The sequence below is a fragment of the Melopsittacus undulatus genome, chromosome 3, assembly GCF_012275295.1.
Source record: "Melopsittacus undulatus isolate bMelUnd1 chromosome 3, bMelUnd1.mat.Z, whole genome shotgun sequence".
Lineage (NCBI taxonomy): Eukaryota > Metazoa > Chordata > Aves > Psittaciformes > Psittaculidae > Melopsittacus > Melopsittacus undulatus.
Window position 1 is genome coordinate 94,918,920 of NC_047529.1, and position 24,856 is coordinate 94,943,775.

Genomic DNA, 24,856 nt, shown 5'->3' on the forward strand with positions numbered 1-24,856 from the left:
AGATATCCAGACACTGCCAGTACCTCATTGAAGCTGTTCTCTCCAGAATCTGATGTGACTTTGAAAAGGAGACTGAGATACAACAGGGGACCTTGCATCCAAATAGGAAAGCAGGGCTGCCCAGGAGAAGCAGAAGCAAACCCTCAGCAGTGACTGCTCCCTTTAGTGCAGTCCTCATCAACTCCGCTACTCCAATACAGACCACTGGCTATCCCTCACCTGTATTGGTCTCCATAATGCTAGATATGGAGACCAGTTCCTCTCTGCACCAGTGTGATGCCTGTGACTCTCCAAAGACTGCAAGGGCTTTTCTGTCCTTCACTGTGGGCTCCTGCACATGCTGCTGCCAGTGGGAGGGATGGCAGCTCTGTGATTTTGCAACACATCACTTTCGTGTCCCCGGCTTGGCAAGGAACAGCACAAGGAGCATCAGACCTCTTTTCTACCTGTATCATCATGGGATGCTCAGGACCACACCTGGCACCTATTACAACAGGAAGGCAACACTAAGAAGGCTTCATTAAAAGGAACTTCATTAGAAGTAAAGAGGCAAGTACAACACAGAGCAGAGCACAGGGCCTGGGGGAGGGGACAAGTACAGCTTTGCTAATTTTCTCATCAGACACCTTCTCTATTACCGTCTCCTGGCTCCTGCTCTGAAAGTCAAGTGGAATTGTCAAGAGGAATCACCTGTGATTTAAAGTGCAGTTCTCCTCCAAGAGCTATGTAAAAATGCCACCTTCCTATTTGGAGCTTCTGGGGACCAGAAACCAGAGATGCTGAATTTGACAGGCAAAGGAAGAAAACAGCTTTTTCCCCAGGCTCATAATCTGTATTACACTAGCCTTTAGCTGAAAGAGATGAAGGAGCAGGATCCTTAGTTCCAGGTAAGGAGACCAGCAAGTGCTGCCTGCCCAAGTCCAGGAAATGGAGGGGAACTTGAAGCAAAAAAAAGGCTGTGTGTACTTATCCACTTCCTCCTGTCATGGAGGCAAGGGAATCAGAAGAGTTTGGGCTTTGTGCTGATTTAGGCATCTTTGGAGTTAAAAAGGACTCAGGAAGGATGCTTCAGCCCTTCTCTCTTGCTGTGAGCCCCATCAGAATTTGGTTAACAAGCAACTGGAGCATCTGAGACTACAGAAAAGCTTGTGTGTTTGTATGTTTCTGTGTATGCCCGTCTCTGCAGCTACATAGAGATATATTTAAAAGAAGGTTAATTGGTCTCCTGGGTACTATAAAGAACTTGTTAGGTTCCTCTGCATGAGCAGTGACTGCATGAAGCCTAATTACTAAGCCTGAGTTACTCTTTTTGGGGGGCAGGAAGGAATCTCTAAGGTCCTTATTAAAACCTACAAAAAGTCTAAAGAATGATGGAATTAGAATTGATTTCTCCATGTGCAGTGAAAATAAAAATGTTGAACTTTCCACATGAAATACTAATGGGGGGCCATATAGGCATATTTTACATATCACTATTGTGGGGACAAGCAGAAACCACCATGTCAAATGGCAAGAACTGTAGACTTTCAGATAAGATGCATGCTTAGATGTTCTTCTAGGGAGCATTTTACAAAATAGCCTTCTCAAACATATTTTCAGGCTGATTAACTTTGTAAATCAGAAATTTTAAAGAAAAGGACTTTTGTATGGAAAATATACATTAAAAGGAAAGAGAAAAAGAAGAAACAAAAAAGACCAATGTGGCTTTGGTCTGAAATATCCAAAAGCTTGGGAGTTTTTGACTGTTCTTAGATTTTGCTGAAGTGCCATGGGTGGAGAGCAGAGCTTTGTCTATGTGGAGGAGGCACAGCTTAGGCAGCAGCAGCTCAAAGCACTCTGCCCATGTGTGGCAACTCAGTTGTGGAGGAACTCTCAGGCAATACCTGCAATTATAACAAGAAAACATGATGATGTCATTCCACCACATGCAACCCCCAATTAGAGATGGCAGAACTGAAACAGAGACGTTGCACATAGCTATGGCTCTTACACCAGTCTGGATGTGTGCATAGGGGACATGATTAATGTTAATAAATTAACAGGTCAACCACCTGCTTGTTGCTCTTCCCCAGAAGAATAAGCTGGCCAAGTACTTCTGTAATTAGTAGTTTCTATAACTTCTATTTTGTTTGGTGAGGGGCCTCTCTGCATCTGCAACACCGTCACTGAGTTTGCTGCTCACAGTAACACTTTTTTCTGTAAGCAAAAGCACTGACCCACTCCCTGCTGATACCAGGCATTGCTCCAGGGCTGTTTGCAGATCTGCCATTGCACGAACATGTTGAGTCACTTATCTATAGCCTCGTTTTCCTCAACTGTGACAAAATACTTGAGTAGTGGGCAAGTTTTGTTGGCATAAATCTATGCGTGAGAGATGCCACACACAGGCTGATGGACTCAAGGATGTCAAAGCTCTGAGAATTTGGTTCACTGTACTTTTCTCTCACTGTATTTCTTTTACTTTTTACGACCTCTGTTATGCAGTGCACTGCCCAGATAGTTCTTTCTTCCAACATCTGATCAGCATGCCTTGGGGGACATGGATACAGAGAATTAAACCATGCTTAAAGAAACAGCACAGTTTAGGGAAATAAATTATTTTTATTTATTTATTTATTTATTTATTTATTTATTTATTTTAGGCAGATGTTTTGTTCAACTCAAAACAATTGTTCTGAGCAAAACTGTATAATCCCTCATGTTTTTTTTCCTGTGTGTCAGTACTGCTTTTCTTCCAAACACATACTGTAACACAGTTCAAGTTGTTCTTAATGCCGTCTAACATTGTTGATCCTGGACGAACTTAAGGGATAGTGACAAATCAAAAGTAACTCAAAATGTATTCCTAAAACTTGAGGTGAACCCAAATCAGTCTCTGGCCTGCTGGAAGCAGGCAGCAAGCCTGCCAGCATTACAGATAACGTTGCAGTCTGCCTTTTTCTGACTCCAGCATCTTTATCTTAGCAAGCTGATACCTCCTGAAAAATTTGACAGATATTATTTGTGAAGACCAAAACATGAAGTCTGTGCAAAGACAGTTCCAGCTACTTTCAGTCTGAGCAGAAAATGTAAGATTACTTGATTTGAACTGAGTGCTTATCTTACGCTCCTTCCTCCCTGGCACACTTGCTTGATATCACACTTTCAAATGACACATTTTGCTAAATCTCTTTGCAGTCACCAGCCAGCTTGCCAGATATTTTTGCAGAAAATAGGCCAGAGTAGGAGCACTGGGCAAGACAAATCTGTCTACAACAACCTCCCCTGCAGCATCAGCATCCCTGCTGGTGGTGTTTGTACATGTGAACCTCCAAGGGAAACTGTTCAGTAAATGACTGAAACCAATTGGAAAACTTGAGTCTTTCCTTGACCAAGCTGAAAGAAATGCAAGTTTTGCATCAGCAGTAATGAATATCAAGTAAGGAATTATACCACCATACTAAAGAGTCTCTACAGACCAGCCCAGAGAAGTCCAGCCAGGGTAGGGCAATGCAGTGATACCCTCAGGACCCTGAGCCAGAAACCTGAGCCACAGACCAATCTGGGGCCAGTTTGGTTTCTTGCATTGCTCAGTGGGCTGCAAATCATTTCCCTATGTGCATGGCAGGACACTTGCTGTCCTGACACACTGCAGCCAACATAGCATGCTCTTTCTCCATTTCAGACAGTTGTTGAACTGTCTTACTTGTATCTTTTCTTTAAACATCTGCTATAGACTGCTGCTGGAAGAAAATACCAACACAGGTAGATCCTTCAGCTTGGTGTAATTTGGTCTTTCTCATCTGACATTTGGTAACTCTGACCACTTTTCGCTGCTATTGCAATTGGAGAGTTGAAGTGTCCTTGTACCAGAAGCCCCAGTAAACAGTGCTGCAGTTCATACATACATTCACAGATGTACGAACTCATCTGTATGCACAAGAACTGCCAAGCTGTACATGTTATATAAACTAATGTATCACCTTTCATTCTGAAGCTCCTCCCATTGCAGATGGGTATTGGGTATGTAATTGTGAGATGACATAAGCAACCTCTTTAAGCACAAGCACATAAAACCTAATATACATGTGCCCCTTTAAAACCAGAAAACAGCTCTTGAGGACTGCGTACCCATCACATTTTCTGTTTGCACATCAGTGATGCCATTACATTGTCAGAAATACCAATAAATGCAAAAACCTGACCTTTACCCCCAGATAATTTCCTTTTCATAATAGCAAGAAGACCCAACCAAGCAGTGAATTTCTGCGAGGATTACTGCACTTCTTGGGTGGCTGATATGACTTGGCCTCTGGCATCAAGCCATTCTATGTACTCTAGAAATGTACTGCATTTCATAGGTTATTGCTTGCATGTTACTGCCGGGCAAGTGAACGCTCCATATGCTGGAACAAATTCAAGCACCTTGAAAGCAGATATCTTCCTGAGCATTGGCATTCATGCTAATGGCTATAAATTATGCCCAGAGTGTTCATTTTCTTTTTAAATATGTTCTCATCTTGTAATAATTAATGGTGTCAAGTTACTGGTGTGAAAAAAGCCTGACTTTACAACAACGATGGATTTAATGAAATAACAGTCATGGCTGGAGTAGTAGCAATAAATTGTTAGAGAAGAGTAACACACCTGAAGTGATGCTTTCAAAGGCCTTAAATTGTTCAGGTTTCAGTGTTCCTCATAAATATTTGGCTTTTTTTGACATTTGTGTCTCTGTTAAAAATGGAAGTCAACAGCTCTGGCAAGAATAACTCTCTCTCAGATGAGTGTGGGAAAATGGGGCACCCACACTTTTCAAGACATCTTTTTCTCCCCCAGGGATGACCTCCTAATTCAGCGGTCATTTGTAGATCTTAGAACTTGACTATCTGGAGAAGTGAAATCCAAACCCCACAGGCTCAGAAAGGTCTAGAGAGTATAACACTGAACTAACAGGTCCAAACCTCTCTTCAAAACTGGTATGAAGTAAGAAACTCTTGTAGCAGTCAAAATGGGGACAAAACAGAGTAAGCCATTTCAACTCCACATAGATACACTTTTGATTAATTTTTTTGTTGAGTCCATTTTATATATTATAACAATACTATATATAATTAATATATAATATGTCATATTTATATATTATAACAATATCATAACACCTGAAATGCAAGAAGAGCGGCAGAACCCTGACATATTTGGAGGGAAGAAAATCTCATTTAGAACATTGAGAAACTTCTTTAATGTCAAAGAGCACTGGTTCAGGCTTTTGGAAACCAAACTGAAAGGCAAGGGAAAGAGAAAAAAATATTCTCTCTGCTTATAATGTGTCTGACATGAGATCCTTTATTGCAGGCATAAACTGGTATAAAAAAGTGACTGCTGATGTCAATGGAATTGCATTACTTCATAACTCTGATGATGACTCTATGCATTCCCCAATATTTATTGTCAATTAAATTAGCTGTTGTAAATTGATAATTAGGTATTGTCAACTAGATTGTTTAGTAGGAAAAAAAATCCTCTGAAAATTCCTGATATTCCTCCAAACATCAATCGCACAGCAAAACTAACAAATACTAAACATTTTTGTAAAGCAAGTAGGACATCATGAAAAAAGGCAAAATCATCAAGAAGCTTCCGAATGCAATAAAAAGCATTTGATTTCCTTTGTCCTTGAATATTTTGTTTTCCAGACTAGATGCTATCTTCACTGTATTCTCATGATGGCCTCACACTGTTCCTTTATCTCCATCAAGGCTTGCATCAGGCTGTGATCTGTCCCATGGGTCACCTTCATAATATTATAGGCCTTGAGAAGAGAACAGAAAGGGACACATTAGTTATTGTGCTGACCATACTAAGGGGTTGGTCCTTGCAGAAGGGTAGGGATATAAGTACTGGTCCTCAGGTGGCTGGCAGTGGGGGCTTGAATGCATGGCATAGTAGGAATAGGAGTGAAGCATCTCAAAATGCATAATGATTTGTCCCTGACAAAGAAGGAGGTACTGATACATTATTCTTAGGTGTTAAAGCCCACTAGTATGTTGCACAGATGGATGTCTGGAATAGTAAAGGAAGATATTTTGCACTGATGCACGAAGGCCATTTTAAGATCGGTGAACTACAGCACCAAGGTTTTGATACATTATTTAAAAGATAACTGTGAAGTCCATCATGTTAATAGCCTCAAAGTCCTGTAAATAGAAATGCATTAAAGCTTAACCAATGGAATAAAGTGCCTTAACTGTATCAGGAGAAACGATGCGTAGCATCAAACAAATGAGTACACTAATAGTTACACTATAAAAGGCATGCAGGGGAAAGGGTCTTTGCTACTTTTCCCAGAGATTATTTTCTCTGTGTGTTTGTCATTTTCTATTGCTAGGCCAATTTATGCTTGCTGATTTGCTGCCACAGATACGTCTGAAATGCTCTTTGCCTAGTTTGTGTTTAGACCATCACTTTTCATATGACATTTCTGCTTCTTCCTTCTATTAAATTCCTCTTGCAAAAAGAGAAGTACTAGATGGAAATGGATTTGGCACTTCTGAAAAAAAAAACCAAACCAAGGGAGCTAGAAGTGTACTGGTAGTACTGGTAGGAGAAAAGAGATCAGGGATTTTTCTCATTCCAAACCGAGTAATTGTCAGTAACAAAATGCAGCCTGGGTTTCAAGGAGCTCCTGGTCCAGTCAGCTGACAAAATTCAGCTAAATCAGCTTTGGACTGCACAAAAATGATCTTTTTGGAAACAAATTTGAGGCAGTGGCCTTATTTAAGTTGGAAAGACAAAAACAAAAATAAATACATTCTTTGGTCAAACAAATGAAAGCTTCCACATTCTAGAGAATGGCAAGCATATGGAAAATCTAACAGTTTATTTTGTTTCAAATTAGCTAACTCTTAGCTAATTCTTAGCAAAAGACTGAAAAAACAAGTTGAAATGGCAGTCAAAACAAATCAGAGTGTGCATGGAGCTCTAAAAAGAGTCAAATATGTTCTGAGCTCCCACAATGCACTATTACTAAAGAATAAAATACTCAGTTAAACTAACAGAACAATGGAAATACTTTCATCACCATTAGAAATGCCTAAAAAATTAGGAAGCCTTAATTTTTGTCTATTTATATTTTAGCAGAAATACAAAGCTGGTCATGTTTTTTTTGCAAAATGTTTACACTTGTCATAATTTTACACTTCCTGAAAAGATTACCTAAATAGTTCTTAGTGTTCTGTTTTTCCTAATTTAACATACTGAGGAAATGTTGTAAAGAATAGATCATAGAAGCATTTCAACATAGAGGAGTGTGAGGTATTAAGCAGTACAAGAGGGTTTGGGGTTTTTTAATAAGTAATTGAATAACACTTGCGTGGTGTAGGAATCCCTGGATGGTGCAGACCAGGATAGTTGCAGAAGGGATCCTGTGCGTGTTGCAGTGCAGCAACACATAGCTGCACCCATTCTAACTAGGAAGGAGCAGGATCACCCTAGAGCAAAGTGGCAAGGTGAATTGGAAATGGATCCAGACACACATGGTGCACAGCCTTTTTGTATGCCCTGGCCTAGAAGGCTGATGGATTTATGGTGAATGATGTATGCCAAGAGCTGTGCATCTGGCTACATGTGAGTCAGAGTCACAGGGTAGCTGACCTTGATCTTCAGTCTACCTATGGAACAGAGGTCAGGCATTTAGTAATGAATCTGGACCTGCATCACTCTGATGCACAGCTAGAGATGCCCATATGGATATGCTTCTGGTAAAAGGAAAAAAAATCCTTAACATCACACCTAATTTTGTGATAATGCTACTACTGCTCACTTATCTGTCACCTGCAACATTTCCTTTCCATTTCCTTCCTTTTCTCAGGATGGTAGATAAATGCACTCAGTCTTTATCCTTTTGTTTCCTCAGGGAGAAAATCATGTCTCAAACACTGCAGTAGGAGTTAAAACCAGCTGCACAGAAGTTATAATAACAATGATTTCTGTAATTCCCAATTTAAACTGGCATCAAGCTATGATACTGATTTCGCAAAGTTTGGTGCAAAACTGTGATTAATTTCACCTCCAAAACAAGGACGCATTTTACTGGGCAGAAGCAGGAACACGCAGGCTCTCTAAACATTCCCCTGCTCTCATAAATTGCACGGATAACTAGCAGAGTTGAGGCTGAGCAGTGTCTTGTGGTCTGTGGTCTTCCTCTCAGCAAAAAGAGCAAAACTAATAATGAAAGACTATAGTAATCGCAAGATGGCAACACAGGCCACAATGTCATAAACCACATACTGTCTCCCTGAAGAATGTAAAACCCATTAGATTAGTGGTACGGCTGCTGTACTATGAATGCAAATGAAATGTTGCACAGTTGTTTATGCCTGATTTGCATGGGGATGGGTGGGAATGCCCATCACCACAGCTGCAGGAACTGTGATCAGATGCAGGACGGCTCCACTCCACAAGGAAAGCAGAAAGCAAATGGCCACACACCAAAACAGCATGAAATGAAGGCTCATGTTTCAGAGGGAGTATCTGTGGTTTTCCATCTCTCTTGTCTGAAGGGGACACTAGTTAAAGCAGGCATAGGAAAACAAAAAATATCACAGTTACCGTCAACCACAGCTGGTAAACAATTCGGCATTTGAAGCAAACACTCAGAGAAACAGGATTTCTTCAGTGTTGCTCTGAAACCTGGGAGGGATTTTACCCCAATTTCTGTGCCTTTTGCCTCCACACCAGAGATTACAGCAAAAAGGGAGATGATATTGTATCTGTTGCATGCCTTCATGAGACCCAGCCATGCCCATCAGCTTGTGGGAGGGCAAAGGTGCTCCTGCGACTGTGCCAGCAAGTGCAGGGTCTGCAGGGGAAACTGGTCAGTGTCACATGTGTGCACATCCTCCTGCCTGCTATCCCCTGTCCCCAGCAGCCATCGCTCGATGGCTGGGCACCAATGCCCTGCTCAGGAAAGCACAGCGGTGGGTTCAGGCAGCCACCACCACCACAGCCCAGAGGACAGAACAACAGCAAGACACGCTGTAGCAAGACACTGCAGCACTCATCAGCTCACTCTAAGGAAGCAACACTCAGAAATTAAGTCTTCTCCTTGAATTCAAGCCTTCCCCACTGCATCCTGCCTGTCCTAAACCGAGTCCAGCTCCACACAGATTACCAGCAACCAAACAGGTGAGCTTACAGCAACTGAAGGTGTGCTGAAGGTAACATGTGACACCTAGCAAATGTTTATGCTATGTGAGTGCACTTCAGGACAAATCCAGACATTTGCTAGGGGCTCTCGTAAGCTCCAGAAACACAGACTGTCCTGAGCTCCACAGGACTGCTGCTTCCCAGTTGAGAAGCTTTTCTCTTCACAAGGCAGCCTATTGCGATTTTTGTTATTGCCACTTTTTACAGTTATTCCAGGTTATTTAAATTAGGTTTGTCAGACAGCTCCCATCTCTTGCTGACAAAGGTTTTCCTGATCTATAATTCTGTTTGTCTTCCCACCGTTACATCTTTCATAAACAGATGTATATAAATTTGGAAATTGGTTGTACAATAAACCAACAGCTACCTTCAGGTTTTATTCCAGAAGTAGAGTGTTGCCTCTCTCCAACACTTCTATTTTCAAAACCTGTCACATTAGATTCTTCAGGTCCTAATATACTTCAGGGCATGATTTCTTTTTAATGGGTAACATAAAGCCCTCCACATTATTTAAGTCTTCTTTGGGGATGCAGAGCAGAGAGCTAAACCCACAGGGCACTAGGAGTAGGGATGATATGACAGTGATATGACAGTGATAGTATATGATGGGTGGAACAGAGAACAGGATTACAGCTGTAGAGATGTGTATGAAGATCTGCTGGGTTTAACAGACAGCCTCTGTGCATCTGATGCAGAGAGGCTGTCAATCCCCAGCAGCTCTGGGTCTGTGCCTGATTAAATGAGATTTATATGTGAGGTGAATTTCACTCAGATCTCAATTCCTCTGCACCTTCCACATCCTTCTCCTTAATGCCACAATGAAATTAGTCTGACGAGGGTTCCAACAGGGTGCTATTCAGTGTCAGAGTGTATTAAGAAGAGTAATGAAGCAGAGATGGTAATGGAGTTTCTGCCCTGAGCATGTGGCATGCTCTGTTGACACATCTAATCACAAAGGGCCAAACTGTGTTCTCATATAACTCTAGGACATTATCTGAATTATATTAGGAATCACATCCTTTACTCACAACAAACTGGGAATTTTATCTTGCTCTAATTTGTTCCAGTGTAGACAGCAATGAAGGGAATCAGTTTCTTATCTCATCCAAAGAAATGTTGTGTCCTATGCTTACAAGATGTATGGAGAAACAGGATGACAGGAAGTTTTTCATCTGCTCAGCTGTGCTTCCAGAGAGTGGGAGTTCAGTCTCTCCCTGTCTCACAAATGCAGTGAAAGGGGGGAGGCTGAAATAGGCAAAACCACAACAGGATTAAATTATAAATGGTTCTGCATCTTAGTTGTAGAGCACTTACATTAGAGTCCTTGTGGACCACTAATGGCTTTCAACCACAGTTAGAGATGCACTGAGGTACGGCATAGAACAGTGGGCAGCACGTTATTCTTCCTTTTAGTGAAAGAGGAGATCACAGCTTCAAAAGTTTTCTGTGTTAGGCATCGCTCAGTACTCAAAGGATAATACAGCAGCAATCTGGCTTGTAATGGCCAACTTCTTCACTAAAAACATACAAAACCCTGTCACAACTTCCACCTTCACTGATAAGCAGTATTAAAATGTCTCTAGGTGAATTCACTCCACTTTAATTTCATGTAGTATCTTATTAAAAATGCAATTAGAAGGAAACTTGTTGATATATTGCAGCAGTATCAATGAAATTAGAAGCTCCTCTAACTGGGGTTTCATTCCACCTGCTAAAAAAAGAAAGTCTGAATGTTTATAAATATTATGAGGGAAATAGCAGACCAGATTACCTTGCACATAACAGATATATGACTTACTTCCAAATAATGCATGGAAAATGGAATTGATTATTCTTCCATCTGCTTTTTAATGATTAGAATTGGACATAATTTAAGTATTTGAAGTGAAAGTTTAAGTCACCAAGACTTACTAAGACTGGCATCATATTAAATACTAATTTATTATTTCAACAGGTGGAAATTAAGTTATTCATCTTGAATAAATAATCAGAAGTTAAAACTTAATAGATACAGGGCTTGAAAAAGTAAGTACAAAATGCTAAGTTACTCAGTCATGATTGATACTAACTTTATAGGGGATCCAGACAGGAGTAAAACCCACTTCTCCCCCTATCTCCAGTGCAGACACCCAGTCCCTTCTATCCCAAGCGGCTGCTCTAACTCTTTACCAAAAAGATTAGCTCTTCATATTGTATGGGCATTAGACAAAGGGGACATACAGCCAACTTCTGCACCTCTTTGAAATGCTGACTGGGACCTGCTCCTGCCCAGCAGCAACAGGCAAGTAGCTGGGCCAGGTGGCTTTCTGCAGCACCCAGCAAAAGCAATGTCAACAAAGGCTGTGTCAGACATTGGAGATGGGCCAAAAGATGAGTGGGGAACCACAGAGAATATGTACTGTCTTCAGGCCAAGCTGACCACAGGCCAATCAATAATATAAGGGAACAATCATAAGACCTCTGGGGGGAAGTGGAGCCAGCACATCTTCCAGGAGGGAGAAAAACACCCTAGCAGTGAATAAGGGCTAAAGATGGGCAGTGAGTTGAGAGCCTACGTCCTGAGGACGTGTTGCATATGGAAGGGGATTTCTCAATATATTTAAGATGATACTAACAGCAATAAAATGGCAGGACAAATAAGAGCCTGAGGTAGGAGGAAATGAATATAAAAGTCAGCTCAGTTCCAAGAGGGACGGCTTAAAGCTGAAATGTAACTACCAAAGCACCAGCTGCAAAACCAGATCAAAGAGGAGAAAGATGATGAATGATATAGGAATAGGAGGGATCAAGAAGCATGCCTGCTGATTTGAGTGTGGCTCACAATAAAATACAGGCATTAAAGACTAAGTTCTCCAATCTGAAATCACAGATCCTCGATAGGGAATAAGGAGGGTGGAATCTGCAGCTCTGCTCCTGTTGTAATTTCAGTGCTCATAGATTCACCTTGCTATGGTAAGAAGGAGAGTTTGAGGCACTAAGATATTTTTATCTCTTCAGACCTAATAGTAATTTGTCATCCAGGCACCTCTGAGCTATCAAACTGTAATTAGCATTGACTGATACTGGAGGAAGTCAGTGCCTGAAACGCTGAGCAACAGTGACCCATCACTACACTCAGCTGCAGCCTGGGGAAACACCACTGATGGAAAAAGCAGTGAGATACAATCAGAGCAGAAGGCGTGGGGGGGACACATGGCAGGATCGGGGGAAGTGAGGGAAGGGGACAGGGAGAAAATAGTTCACAATACTGACCTGCTTCAAAGTCTCCAGCGCTTGAGGAAGCATGTCTTGACTGTACTGCAGTTTGCCCACTCTCATCAGCTGGACAGCCCTCAGCGGATGGAAACCGGGATAATACAGACTGTAGAGAAAAGGATGAAAAATGTGTCACTGTCAGCTCTCACCTTCACAGTCACTGTCTCTGCAGAGAGCTATTAGGGTGGGACTGCAAAGTTATTGTGAATGCTAATAAGGTACTCAGAGAAAATTAGCTGCACTACTGAGAAGCATGAGATACTGAGGGGAATTAGCAAACTATTACTCTCCATCTCAGAGGAATGCCTTTAGCATTATCCTGTTAGAAACTGAAGGGAGTGGGATTATTTAATTTGCTACTGTTGGATAATACAATAGCATTTACTGTACTTAGTGCTGCAAACAGAGGTTGTTCACAATCTCAGGTCTCTGGAGAGGTACAATTTTAAGAAGCTTCAGCATGGAACCCAGTCATGGATCCTCCAAGATGAAGGAGAGGGACTGCAGGGGGAAGAAGGTATGTAGGATAGAGGCCACTGTTTCTGAAGGTTTGCTTGCTGTTCCCTGTTGCAGAAAGAGCTGGTGCCACATGCCCAAGGAAACATCTCAGACTTGGCTTGTGCATCTAGACAAAGTATCTGCTAGTGTGAAGATACACTCCCATTGTTAATTTCACAGAAGCAGAGGTTTTCCATCAGTGTCAATAAAAACAGAACTATGCCTTTTTTTTATTATTATTTCTTCTAGGAAGTAGACAGAGAGCACTGCCATCATTAATTCCTCTCAAGAGCTCTTGAAATTATGCTTTCATGGTGGCCACAACACCTGGATCGCATCATCTCCCTGGACATGGAGAGCACAGCATCTCAGGAGAGCAATGCGGGGGCTGCAGAAAGCCATGGATGTGACTTGTCTGGAACTGGCCAGTAGGAAATGTGAGGTGAAGGAGCATTTTATTTCCTCAAGTACACTAGCAATATGCTTAAGGAGTGTCTAAAAAACCCACAAAATTTGTCTAAATTACAAGAAAAAGACCCAATAAGCTTCCCAAAATCTACTCTTTGGAGAATGTATTTTATGTTTGCACCAAACCTGTGATCATTGGACTTCTGGGGAACTGCAAATGAATGGTACCACTGCAGTCAGAAAGACACTTAACACTGCATGCGTACGGTTAAATGCACACTAAGACATTAAACCATGTAAATTTGTACACTGTATAGAAATCTTCTGATAAGTCTGCATGCAAATTAATTAGTTCTCTTTCTCCATTATTTTTCACTAATGAAAATGCAAACACAATTAAATACAAGTAATTGTCTAAATGGCAGTGTATCCGGCTGCCTTTACAAATCTCAAATGAAGATGTGTAAACATCCTGGAAATTGTTTTCACACCCAAAACCCCCTTCTCTGCTGATCCTATGCACATCAATGAGGGCATACAGAAACACATGGGAAGCATGTCTGGCAGGATCTCATGAGCAACAGCTCTTAATCTGCCAAAGCCTCTCATGAAGCAAGAAACCAGCTCCTCAGTGAGAATACTCCATGCTGAATTGCCACAAGTACCACCTGTTCAGACCCACTGTGGGTTGCAGTTCAAAAAGGCTGGAGAGCCAGCAGAAAAGAGAAAACTGATAGCACTTATCTCAGTCCAAACTGACCACTCAGGAACTTCAAGGATCTGGTTAAACAAACACTAGAAAATTATCATGTTTATTTATAGATTTTGTTTCTGGTTATTATCAATTACCATGATGCTATCTGCTACTAGTGAAATAGGGAGAACATGCAACTAAGCCAGACATTTTGGCATGAATCAGTGAACAGTAACAGAAATCGCAGCACTAACATGGCACAAATGGGAGTAGCGAGCACATGCACAACTTTGTAAAAATTGCAAAAAACCCAATGCTCCTACAACTGTGTACTTCTGGTCTCACCTCTGACTACCGAAAAGGAAGGAGTAAAAAAAGTCATTCCCTCTCCTCTATGCCACTGAAATGCCAGTACATGGGGCAAGAATCACAGCCACGGGAGAAGGAGCCAGGAAAGCAGAGTTTTGCACGAAATGATAACTCATATTTGCAGCCTCCACTAGACTGTCTGTGCTGTATCCTGATAGCTCTGATTCTTTTCTTACTGCTCCTTCACAGCCTTTTCACATATCTTTAGTTTCATACCTTTACCTTTCATCCTTTCAACCACCTATTTAATGTCTCTCCTTTTGCTTTTCCTCCTGAAAAACCAGCTCCTTTCAAAATACCATCTTAAACAGAGAACTTGGGTCCTGACTCACCTGCAATCACACCAGGGATGGCAGCTCACATAGACAAATCCAGGTTATGCTTTAGTTTAGCAATGTGGTGCCTGTGAAACTTCACACATGGCCATCAGAATTCAGAATCTGTCCTCCCATGTAAACAGGTTTCTTTCTATAGATTATACATTCACTTGCGATTGATGAAGATTTAGAAATGTAATATACGCAAGACCAGAGAAAACAGGTTGTGATTTAGCAGTGTCAGGTACTCAGCCCAGACTATCAGCTACAAACTAAAGCAAGTGACAATTTAAGATGAGGACACAGGAGTAAGTGTGAAACAAAGAACCTTTTGCTCATAAATATTTACAAAGCTGTTTTACTGAGCTGATTTATGTTCTGATCTTATGCATGTACATAGTTACATTTTACAAGCCTTAAAACTGACATTTGAAACAACTGATTATTATCATATTCTGGAATAAATCTATTAAAGCGTTGGAACACCTTTTGTGGAAGCACATCCAATGAGTGAGTTTACCAGAGAAATACAGACAGCTTGCAGATCTTCTACGAAATGTGTAAGAGGGAAAAATGCTGCTGGCTTCTTCCAGGCATCCCTAGGATTCAGTATTATGAAGAACTGGCATGGCAGAAACAACTAAGAAGCAGTGGCAGGTACCTGTGAGACAATTTATTATCTCCACACATTGCTCTGAACAAAAAAAAGGGGATAAATTTAAGAATAAGGAAGACATTTACCAGCCAAGGAACTGCTACCTTAAGACTGTCAACAAAAGACTACGACAGCTATAGAGAAATACATGCTGTAAAACATGTTACAGCTTGGGAAGAGTAGGATTTCTATCTGAAAAGGATTTTACGAGATTTACCAAGGCCTGAGGGACAGGAAGGAGAACAGTAACATACTGAAAGCTCAAATCAAGATAGTTGTGTGATGTTTCCTGGCCCTTGGCACTGATCAGTGCCCGGTAGTTCACTTGCAAAGAGGGATTAAATAGAATACAACAGCTAACAAGTAAAGCTGCACTGTAAACAAGAGGACGGGAGGCAGCTGAGAAAAAAATGTAATTTTGCATCACATCTTCTGCTTATATAGGGCAGCACAGCTTTTTTCCCATTTATGACAAACAGAAGCCATGGTGGCCTGTCCCTCCAGCCTGCCTATGGATGAGTCTCCACAGTCTGATGTCCTCTGCAAAACTCACAGATGGCATTCTGTTGCCTCCTCCAGGTCATAGATAAAAATGTTAAACAGGACAAGTCCCACGCCCACCTCCCTGCAGTACCCCACTGTTATTGGCATCCAAACAGGGTATGACCCAACAGCCATATTCTCTCACACCCATCATCCAATGTTTTACCTCTCTAGCCACCTGGACTGTAACTTCCCAACTTGGATGTTAATTCCTTGGTGCTCTTGACCTTGCAAAGATAACAGTGAGCAAGCTGGCCAGCTCCCTCAATGCCTTTGCTGGAGGTGACCCCTGGGTCTCATGGGTTTGGAGGGGTCACACTCTCAGGTAATCCCTGGCTCAACCTTTATTCTGAGGTGTGATTTAGTAGGTGAACAGTGAGGCAAAGAAAGCACTGTTAAGCTTACTATTCAAAACCTCTAATGACAGCTATTTTCTAGTCTCCAGGTAGCTTGTAGCAATGTTCCACTGTTCCAGGCACCAGCAATTCCTGCTTTTCATTCACAAAACACAAGGGTACCAATTTTCACTAGGCAAAGATATGGCTTATACTCTGTAATGCAATAGCTGCTTCTAATACACCATGAAATAAATAGCTCATATCTGTAATTCAGCCACAAGTTTTGCCTTGATTAACCCCAGAACAGTCACTGATCATATACATTATAAATAAAAAAACATTTTTGTTCATTCTCTATATTAGCTCTAACCATCTCCAAGCAATTCTTTGTGTTCTCATGTAAAGGACAATGTAGAAAAGCAACCCTTGACAAATTTTAGCCAGTTCTTTCTATTTCTTAATACTGTGGTTCAATTAATTCCACTTAACTTATCTCCCATTACAGGGTAGGTAAATAATCAGAGCTTTTGTGTTCTCTTGTGTATTAAAACCTAGTAGTAATAAAAGAGACTATGCAAAATCACTGCCTTTTCTGATGCCTCATATTTTAAAATAAATAGACGCCTACCATTTATTGTAAATCAGTCTGTGGGGTTAACATTTACACTGCTGTCTTCAGCCCAATGTAATTAGAAGCAGGCAAGATTTATAGAATCTGAAATAAGGGTTTAAAATGGAAATATTATAAGGCTTTTTAAAATGGTGGCATGTAAAAAGTGATGTGATAAAAAACTGTAAATTGGTTTGCAGTACCTTTTAGTGCAAGTAAATATGACAGCATAAAAAATATAAAGCAGTTTAGAAGCCCCAGCAACAGAGAAGGAATTAAGAGGAGGGAGGCTCCTGGGCTTCAGGAAATGTGGGGAGCAGAATGCAAATAGGACAGCATCAGCATCATTACAGAAATGTACTTGCTACAGCTGGTGGAAACGTTCAGCACAAATATAACACCCAATAAGCTCAGTCTTCTAAGCTCAACCTTCTCTCTTTAGCCCATTGTTGATTTCTGACCTACTCAGTATTCAGCAAAGTTTTTCATCTAACTGCAGCCTAGGACTTTTTTCATGTTGTCCAGTTATTTGTGCTTTCACTATTCAGTGATGTGAGACTGGTCACCCAATTCACATATTTCTACTCCTTGGCTGGGATGATTGATGGGTTCTAAACATGTGAATTATTAGAAACATTTTTAGGACAAATTTGAGGACAAATGAGTATTTGTGCTAAAAGTATGAAATATTTGGTATCTATCAACATTTTCAGGGAGGAACCAGTTATTTTATGAATAGCCAAAGAAATCTTATGCATCAGGAACATAAGACAGGTAAATGAACTGTGCTCATTTAGGAGTTTTACATATCTTAATGACAAAGGTGCTGCAGCTGTTCAGTCTGATGTACACAGAAATTCATCTACCTATTCCTGCTCTAAAACCAGCAATTTGAGGCTGAAATACTGCTTAACAAGCAATGCTCTATTTATAGAAAATGATCTTAAGCAGCTTTAAACATAATTTGCTCAATATTAGTATTTTTTAATAAGCACGAGCTCTACGCAAGAGTTTTGCCTGAAATGGAACAAGGTTACAGGATTATTTTTGGAGGAAGTGGGAATGTGTTATTGACATTGAACTATGAAGTGACTATTTTGCATGCTAAGTATTTGAAGTCTAGTTGGAACTGTAGACTTTTTAAGGGTAATATATCTATATTAACTTGTGAACAATCTTTAAGGGTCCCTGTGAAAGCCTTCCAAAAGAATATTGGCCTGGCTTTCATGTTAATAATGTGCTTTTTCTTGGAATAATAATGGTGTTAACCTCTTATTCTTTCTGACTTCTCTTTCTCTCTCTTCTCTTAGCAAATAAAGTAAGCTAGGTTTAAATAAATTTAATATCTTACAACTACCCTTATACCTTCTGCATCAGCCATGTCATTTTTGGAGTAGCAGACTAAATCCTTCACCTGTGGTAGGCCTGATATATTCCAGCTGCCCTAAAATGTTTATTGTCAATTTTATCTCTCCATCACAGTGTCTCATGGAGGCAATCAAAGCCTTAGTGAATAATGTTGGCTTCACTCTATTTTTTTCCCAAATTTGACCTCCCTCAGTTGGATGTGGGGATCAGCTCCTCAGCACTAGCAGGGAAATTTTCCTGTAAGTAACTGGTAATGCACACCCCTTAAGCATTATAAAAAAGGTTTGCTAGTGATGATGAGACATTATTATCAGTAGAAGATTTATGCTTGAAAATCTCTTACAAACTAAAGCAAGAAAAGTTACTTTTTGTTACTATTACCTGAAACTATTAATTACCCCTAAAAGGCTCAATTTTCTTCTGGTTTAGCCAAATAACAGCAGAAAGTCAGCATCATATTTTGAGCTAGCTAGGGCCTGATATCAGTAGAGATGTGTAGACCTAACACATCAGAGTTCACTTGAAAGTCTCCATACATATAAAATAGCCTGATGTACAATTTTGCAGTCTAATTTATATGTGCTCTCTATCTGTATTATTTCTGTATTGGCAAAACTCTCAGTATCCCCATTACCAATATTTTCACCAGTGAACACAACTCATGCACGAGCCTCATCATACTAAGCACTAAAATGCATGGCATGAACAGCCTTTGTTCTTCACAGATAAAACATGGATGTCCAGGGAAATGAAGTGGTTTGTCCAGTGTTACAAGAGGAAATGTCTGGGAAAGCCAGGAGTTGAACCTAGATCCCATAGTAACTTTAGGATGCAGAGCCCAGTTCTTGTATCTTTGCTGTCTTGTCTATCTGGCTGGTTCTGCCAAACCAAATGAAAGTAAATGTAGGTTTATATGCTTAACAGCCTTCCTGTATTTTGCAAATGAAACGTAGAGACAGTAACCTCAGTTTAGAAACTTTTGTGCCAGACTGTCAATTTATTTTTCTGGGTTTATTTATTCTGTCCTCACTCCAGAAATGTCCTGTTATTACGATGAAAAAAAATGCCTCTAGAAACAGTTCAGGATTTAGATGGATGAAATTATGGCTCAAAATATTTTTCGTCACATCTGCATCTCATACTGTTCAATTGCTTTTTGTTTCAGTAACCTAACTGATGTGACCAAATAAGCAATCACATTTCTTAACCGACTGAATTCTCAAGAAATTTTAGCTATCCATCTCAGAAATTATTTCTCTCTAGCTGCTGATCATCCTGCCACATTCCTTACAGTGATAATTTATGTCACATTAAAATGGATATTGTTCCAGATGTTGGCTCTGCCAAGCTTTGAATGATAACTTCAATAACATGACGAGGTGGTATAAACTGCAATTTTCATCTTGCCTCTTGATCTGTCCAACTCACCCTCTTAAAATGCTGACACTGTTTGAACTGTCCACTTCAAATGTTCTGTCTTCTTCTGGTATGAAGAAGTATTAAGGAAAGAAAGAGTGTTCAGTCTGGAATGGAAGTAGGAAAAGATTTTGCATAGATTGTTGCTGTGCCCTGGCTGATCTTCAAAACATCTTGTAGATCTTGTTTTGTTTTTTTTTTGTCATGAGCTTATCATCTTTACAGCTAAAGATGGTAGGATAGAATGTCTGCAGATAAGAACGTACTGTCTCAGTCCTTTCATAATCAGAAGAGCAAGAGAATAAAGTCAACAGTTTAGATCAAAGGATTTATAAAAAGATTTTAAAAGCCATATACAGCATATTGGGAAAATGCCAGAAAACAGAAGGAGTGTAGAAAAGACAGCAAAGGAAGAATGAGAAATCTAGTTAAAGAAAATACACATAGGAAGAGAAGAAAATACAAAAGGAAAATGTACACTAGAAGCATGGTAATTTGTTATAGACCTGGGTGTTACCTTCTCCTCCAGCAGTGAATCTATGACTAGCTGTTAAGAAAAATGTTAAGAAAAATGTCCCGCCTTTCATATCTCATAGAGCTGAGAATACAACTACAAGCCTAGCTGCAGATACAACCAATGCAAGTTTTTACTCCAGTTTTAGAGCAGATCACAGATCTACAGGTTTGTATGATCTCTCTTCATCAACCAGAGTGAAAGGCAAATATATGTACTGCTGGATCCCTTATCCAAGTTGCATATAACTTTCTTCTAATGGATTCCCTTTGCTACGATATGAGTCCCCTCCATATCAGATTCACACATGTCTAATTGATACTATTGTCAGTAAACTTCGAGAGATTGTGAAAGCATGTGTGTGTGCAGGTGCAAGCACAAGCTGCACAAGGAAGGATGTGTATTGATATTCTCCAGTGCAAAATGTCTTTTCTCCACTCACCAGTATCTCAGATCACCTCAGAAGTCTGCTGTAATACAAAAAACTGATAAGGTGAGAAATGACTGTGGAAGGAGTTGTTGATGAATTTACAAAATCACAGGTAGTGTGGAAAAGGCAAATGAGGAATGATCACTGTTGTATAGTACCCAGAAGTTACCAGATGAAGCCAACAACTAACTGGCATGTTCAGAACAAATAAAAAGGTGTTCTGTCTCATTCAGACACTAGTTGAACCATCCACCCCGTACCTGAAGGTGCAGCTGATTTATGATCAAAAAGCAAATAAATAACTAAGTCCAGGTTCTTATTTTCCTCTTCCATGACTACATCATTTGGCACGTTAAAAGTCAGCTATCACCAAACTTCTTCCTTGTCTGCTATTTCCAAATTAAAAGGTTGCAGTTTAGAGAAGTGGAAGACTATGAAAGGACTTAGATGAATCTCCCTCTTTTTTTGATATTTCCCCAAACCCACAACTTTCTTACAATTTCTTATAATTTTTGAGCAAATGATCAACAAGAATGACAATAACTCTGTAATACTCCATTACATTCTTCATTGATGTAGAGTTCTATGGTATCATCTAGATTATATTTTCTTATCTAAAATGCGCTCTTGCACAATCTGTTTTAGCAAATCTACACTGTCTTTTTACAGCATTTTCCATTCTTTTTACTTTTTTCTCCCATCACAATTTGCCCTAAATCTTCGAGGTGAAGACCCCCTTTTAAAATACTATGGTTCTCATTTGTCAATTATTTAGTGTTTCCTCTGATGTGAGGATGCTCTTTGAGCACCACTTTAACTTTGAAAGTGTAATGTATTATACCCATAGCTAATAGTGAAGCTAAGTGAATACAGAAAGGAATTTAGTCTGCATCTGATTAGCAAGATGATATCCAGTGTTATTCTTGTTCCCTGAGTAAATACATTCCTGTTTGCACTAACTACCACAGTGCACTGTGTTTACCAACAGAGATTCATGTTAATAGCAATAAAGGGGTTATGGGGAAAAGCAAGACCAGGGATCTCTACCCCAGACTTCATACCAGCAAGATGTTAATTCACTGTCATCCCAATACCAGAGAGTTGATACAGCTCAATGTGTACAGGCTTTTGATTTCATTGGGTAGCTGTTGAACCTAGTGATACTAATCTCACTGTCCTGCCAACATCTGGATGGCTCGTTTCCTAATTTTTGAGCACACAGGAACCTTCCAGACGAAACTCTCTTACAACCTTTTTATGCTTTCACCCACACCCAATTCATTTCAAAATTTGTCAAGCCTGTGCTTTACCAGCTGCCATTTCAGTTTTTCTTGCTTCGTGGATACATACTGCCAATAACAACACCAACAATAAGAGCTGAATTCGCATTTACAAAATTTCATGAGATTCTTACGCATAAGGTGTTACCGGCATGTCTGAACAGGAACTCCATTGCCTGATGTCAGATATCTCATTTAGACATCTAGCCTTACTCTTCATGTCCCAGCTTTTCCATCTTTAAGATAAGAATACTGATCTATTCATTGGTTTTCATATGTGGGATAAATTTAATCATGTTTGTGATGAGCTTTAGAAGTTCAACAGGAATATTCTGTAGAAGTTCAAGTCATTAGCACTAATTCTATAGAGAACTACAAATCCTTGGTAAGCTACACAGTTAAAATGTGATGGCTAAGTAAGACCATCTGCCTGAACCAGAGAACACTTAACTTCCATCCAGTTGCTCAGCTGGCTAGAAAATTTCTTGCATGACCCAAAAGGCATGTAAATTGCTCCAGAGTTTCCTAGGAAATAAAACAATCTGGAAGAAAAGGGAGGGGTAAAATAGCATTCTTTGGAGAAGAAAGGAGACCTGCTATGAACTTTATGAACAGCAATCATGAGCAATAATCTCTCCCAGGCTCTAAAGTGCTGCCTGAAATGCTGGCTGAATATAAAGGAGAGAATTTTTTTTTTGCGTGTTACACCACTATGCCTCTTCATGGCATGGAAAACAGTGTGCAACACTTCAAAAGACCAAGGCATGCTTGAACTCTCTGTTTTCAACTGGAAGTAGCATGTTCACTGAGCAAGCATTTTTCAAGCAAAGTCATGCTTGCTGTACACCTTGATTGATGAGTACATATGTACCTTGACAGAATGGGTAAGGGGTAAATTTTTTTTTAAGAAAAGATTGCTCGAGGAGGAAATAGATCCATTAAATGAACATTTCAGTTCATATAAAGTAAAATAATTCTCAAGATTTCAAGCTTTATGCGGTACCTCATAACAGTAGCTAGTTTAGCCTGTGAGCTATTGTTTCCAATGGATAAATCCAACATGTATGTTACAGAGAGAAGAACATCTCAAGACACTTTCCCCTAATATAAATCAGTACAATGCCATCGATTTTAACACTTGATGCATAGACTTCCATGGTTATTTTGCCTTTTGCTAGCAAAAAAAAAAAATCATGAAATACCATGTTTCTAAGAGCTATAAAACAATATTAATGTCAGCACCGAGAAACAAAACCAAGTTTCCAAAACATCACTTAGAATGCATAATACTTTGGATTAAAAGATTTTTGTTTCATTTTTTATTCAAATAGTGTTTTCTTTCTACAGTGCTCTCTGGGACAGAGAGCAAAGTTTTATGCCCATATTTTGGCTCAAAATTACTTGTAATCTCAATCCACCATTTTGTAATCGTATGTTGCTGTCCTAAAGATATTGAGGTTTTGCAAAATTAGACTTAGCTACAGTTATGTGTCCCAGCCACTGGGAGCTTGTTTAGAGATGTGTGATACAGAAGGATAAAAGACAATCTCCAATAGGAATTTTGCATTGCATTTCCTCATATGAGGTTTTGGATTGCGTTCCTAGATTAGGTCATTAGAGCTTTTTGTCTTGACATGACAAGGCAAGACAAGGGATGAACAATTAATTTAAGCCAAAGTGCAATGCATTTGGTGACCTACTGAAAAAATCTCAAGCAAAAGCAGAAACAAAGAGTTCACAGGCTGAAAATACAGGGCATGATACACATATTCTCAAAGAATTAACTGGTTTTCCTTCCACTTAGTGGCTAGATAAAAGAATACATAGTGGGTCTGCTGGAAGGATAATGTTTTCTCCAGCCATGGAAACTCCAGCCCTTGTGAGGAGATCCATAGGAGGGTGGCCACTTCCCCAGGCCAGACCACAAGTACAGTGTCTGAATATGACACTGAAGAATTTGGCCATGAGCCCACCAGAAAAACAAACAAACCAACCCGCCCTGGAAGCTGCACAGCAAATCCTGTGGAGTTACTTGTCAGGGACCTGATCAGTCCAGCCCTTACAATGGTACTTGCTCAGGCACCAGTGGAGGCACAGACATTTTGTAGCCAGCCTCTTTTCCCTAGAGGCTGTGGGCAGACATTGCATCAGCACAGTACAGTTCTGATAGGAATCCTCCAAAATTATCTGATAAATATTTACGTTGCACCCTGTTCACTGAGGGCAGCGGGCACAAAAGAAGGGCTCCAACTGCACTATCATGTCTAAAGCATATGAATAAATAGCTTGTAGCAGTCTAAAATTACGAAAGAGTGAGCAACCACATTTCCCTCTCAGCCAATTGTGTGAAGGCAATTAGCACATTGATTTAGGGATGAGTGGAGGAAGGGAAAAGAGCAAAAGAAACACATGTGGACTCTTTCAAGTACTGTTTTTTCTATCAAATGCTAGTTGTGCCCCACTGAGCTTAAGAAAGACTCCGTAAAATTTGGCCTAAAGTTCCCAGTAGATAGTTTCTGTGCAGTGAGACAAGGTTCACAGCTCTAGCACAGAAATAATAGCCAGCTCCAGCAAGCTGCTGTGCAACTGCAGCAAAACTGTCAGGGTAACGTTATCTATGGGTCCTGGACTACTATATCATCCTGTGTCCCATGTTGTACCCCTTTGTTGGCTAAAGCACTTCAGTATAATATTTACTAGTGGCTTTCCATTACACATACCAGCTATGTCTGAGGCAGACTCTCCAGTCTATCTCACAAGTCATTATTTCGAACAGTAAAAAGATATTCCAATTTCTCCCTCTTCCCAGATACTTGTCTCCTGTTTTCTTCTCCATTTTCCTCTCCTACTTTTTGTATCTTTCCTTCCTAGTTTATCTGTTCTTACCTTTACATTTTCTTCTTTCACTATTCTTTATCCCACAAAGTTGCCTTTTTTCCCTCTAACCTCCTTTTGCTATCTTTCTATTAATCATTTAT

At 40.1% G+C, this 24,856-nt stretch overlaps 1 protein-coding gene across 2 annotated transcripts in view; it reads right to left on the reverse strand.

The window, feature by feature from the left end:
• Positions 1-5,236: 5,236 nt before the first annotated feature.
• Positions 5,237-24,856, reverse strand: part of SMYD3 (SET and MYND domain containing 3) — a 397,913-nt gene continuing 378,293 nt past the window's right edge. For both annotated transcript variants that reach the window (XM_005146023.4, XM_031046269.2), the window contains exons 11-12: positions 12,436-12,544; positions 5,237-5,788 (exon numbers count right to left, since the gene is read on the reverse strand). In XM_005146023.4, coding sequence (XP_005146080.2) covers positions 5,687-5,788; positions 12,436-12,544 — 211 coding nt within the window. In that variant the 3' untranslated portion in view covers positions 5,237-5,686. The remainder of the gene's footprint in view (positions 5,789-12,435; positions 12,545-24,856) is intronic.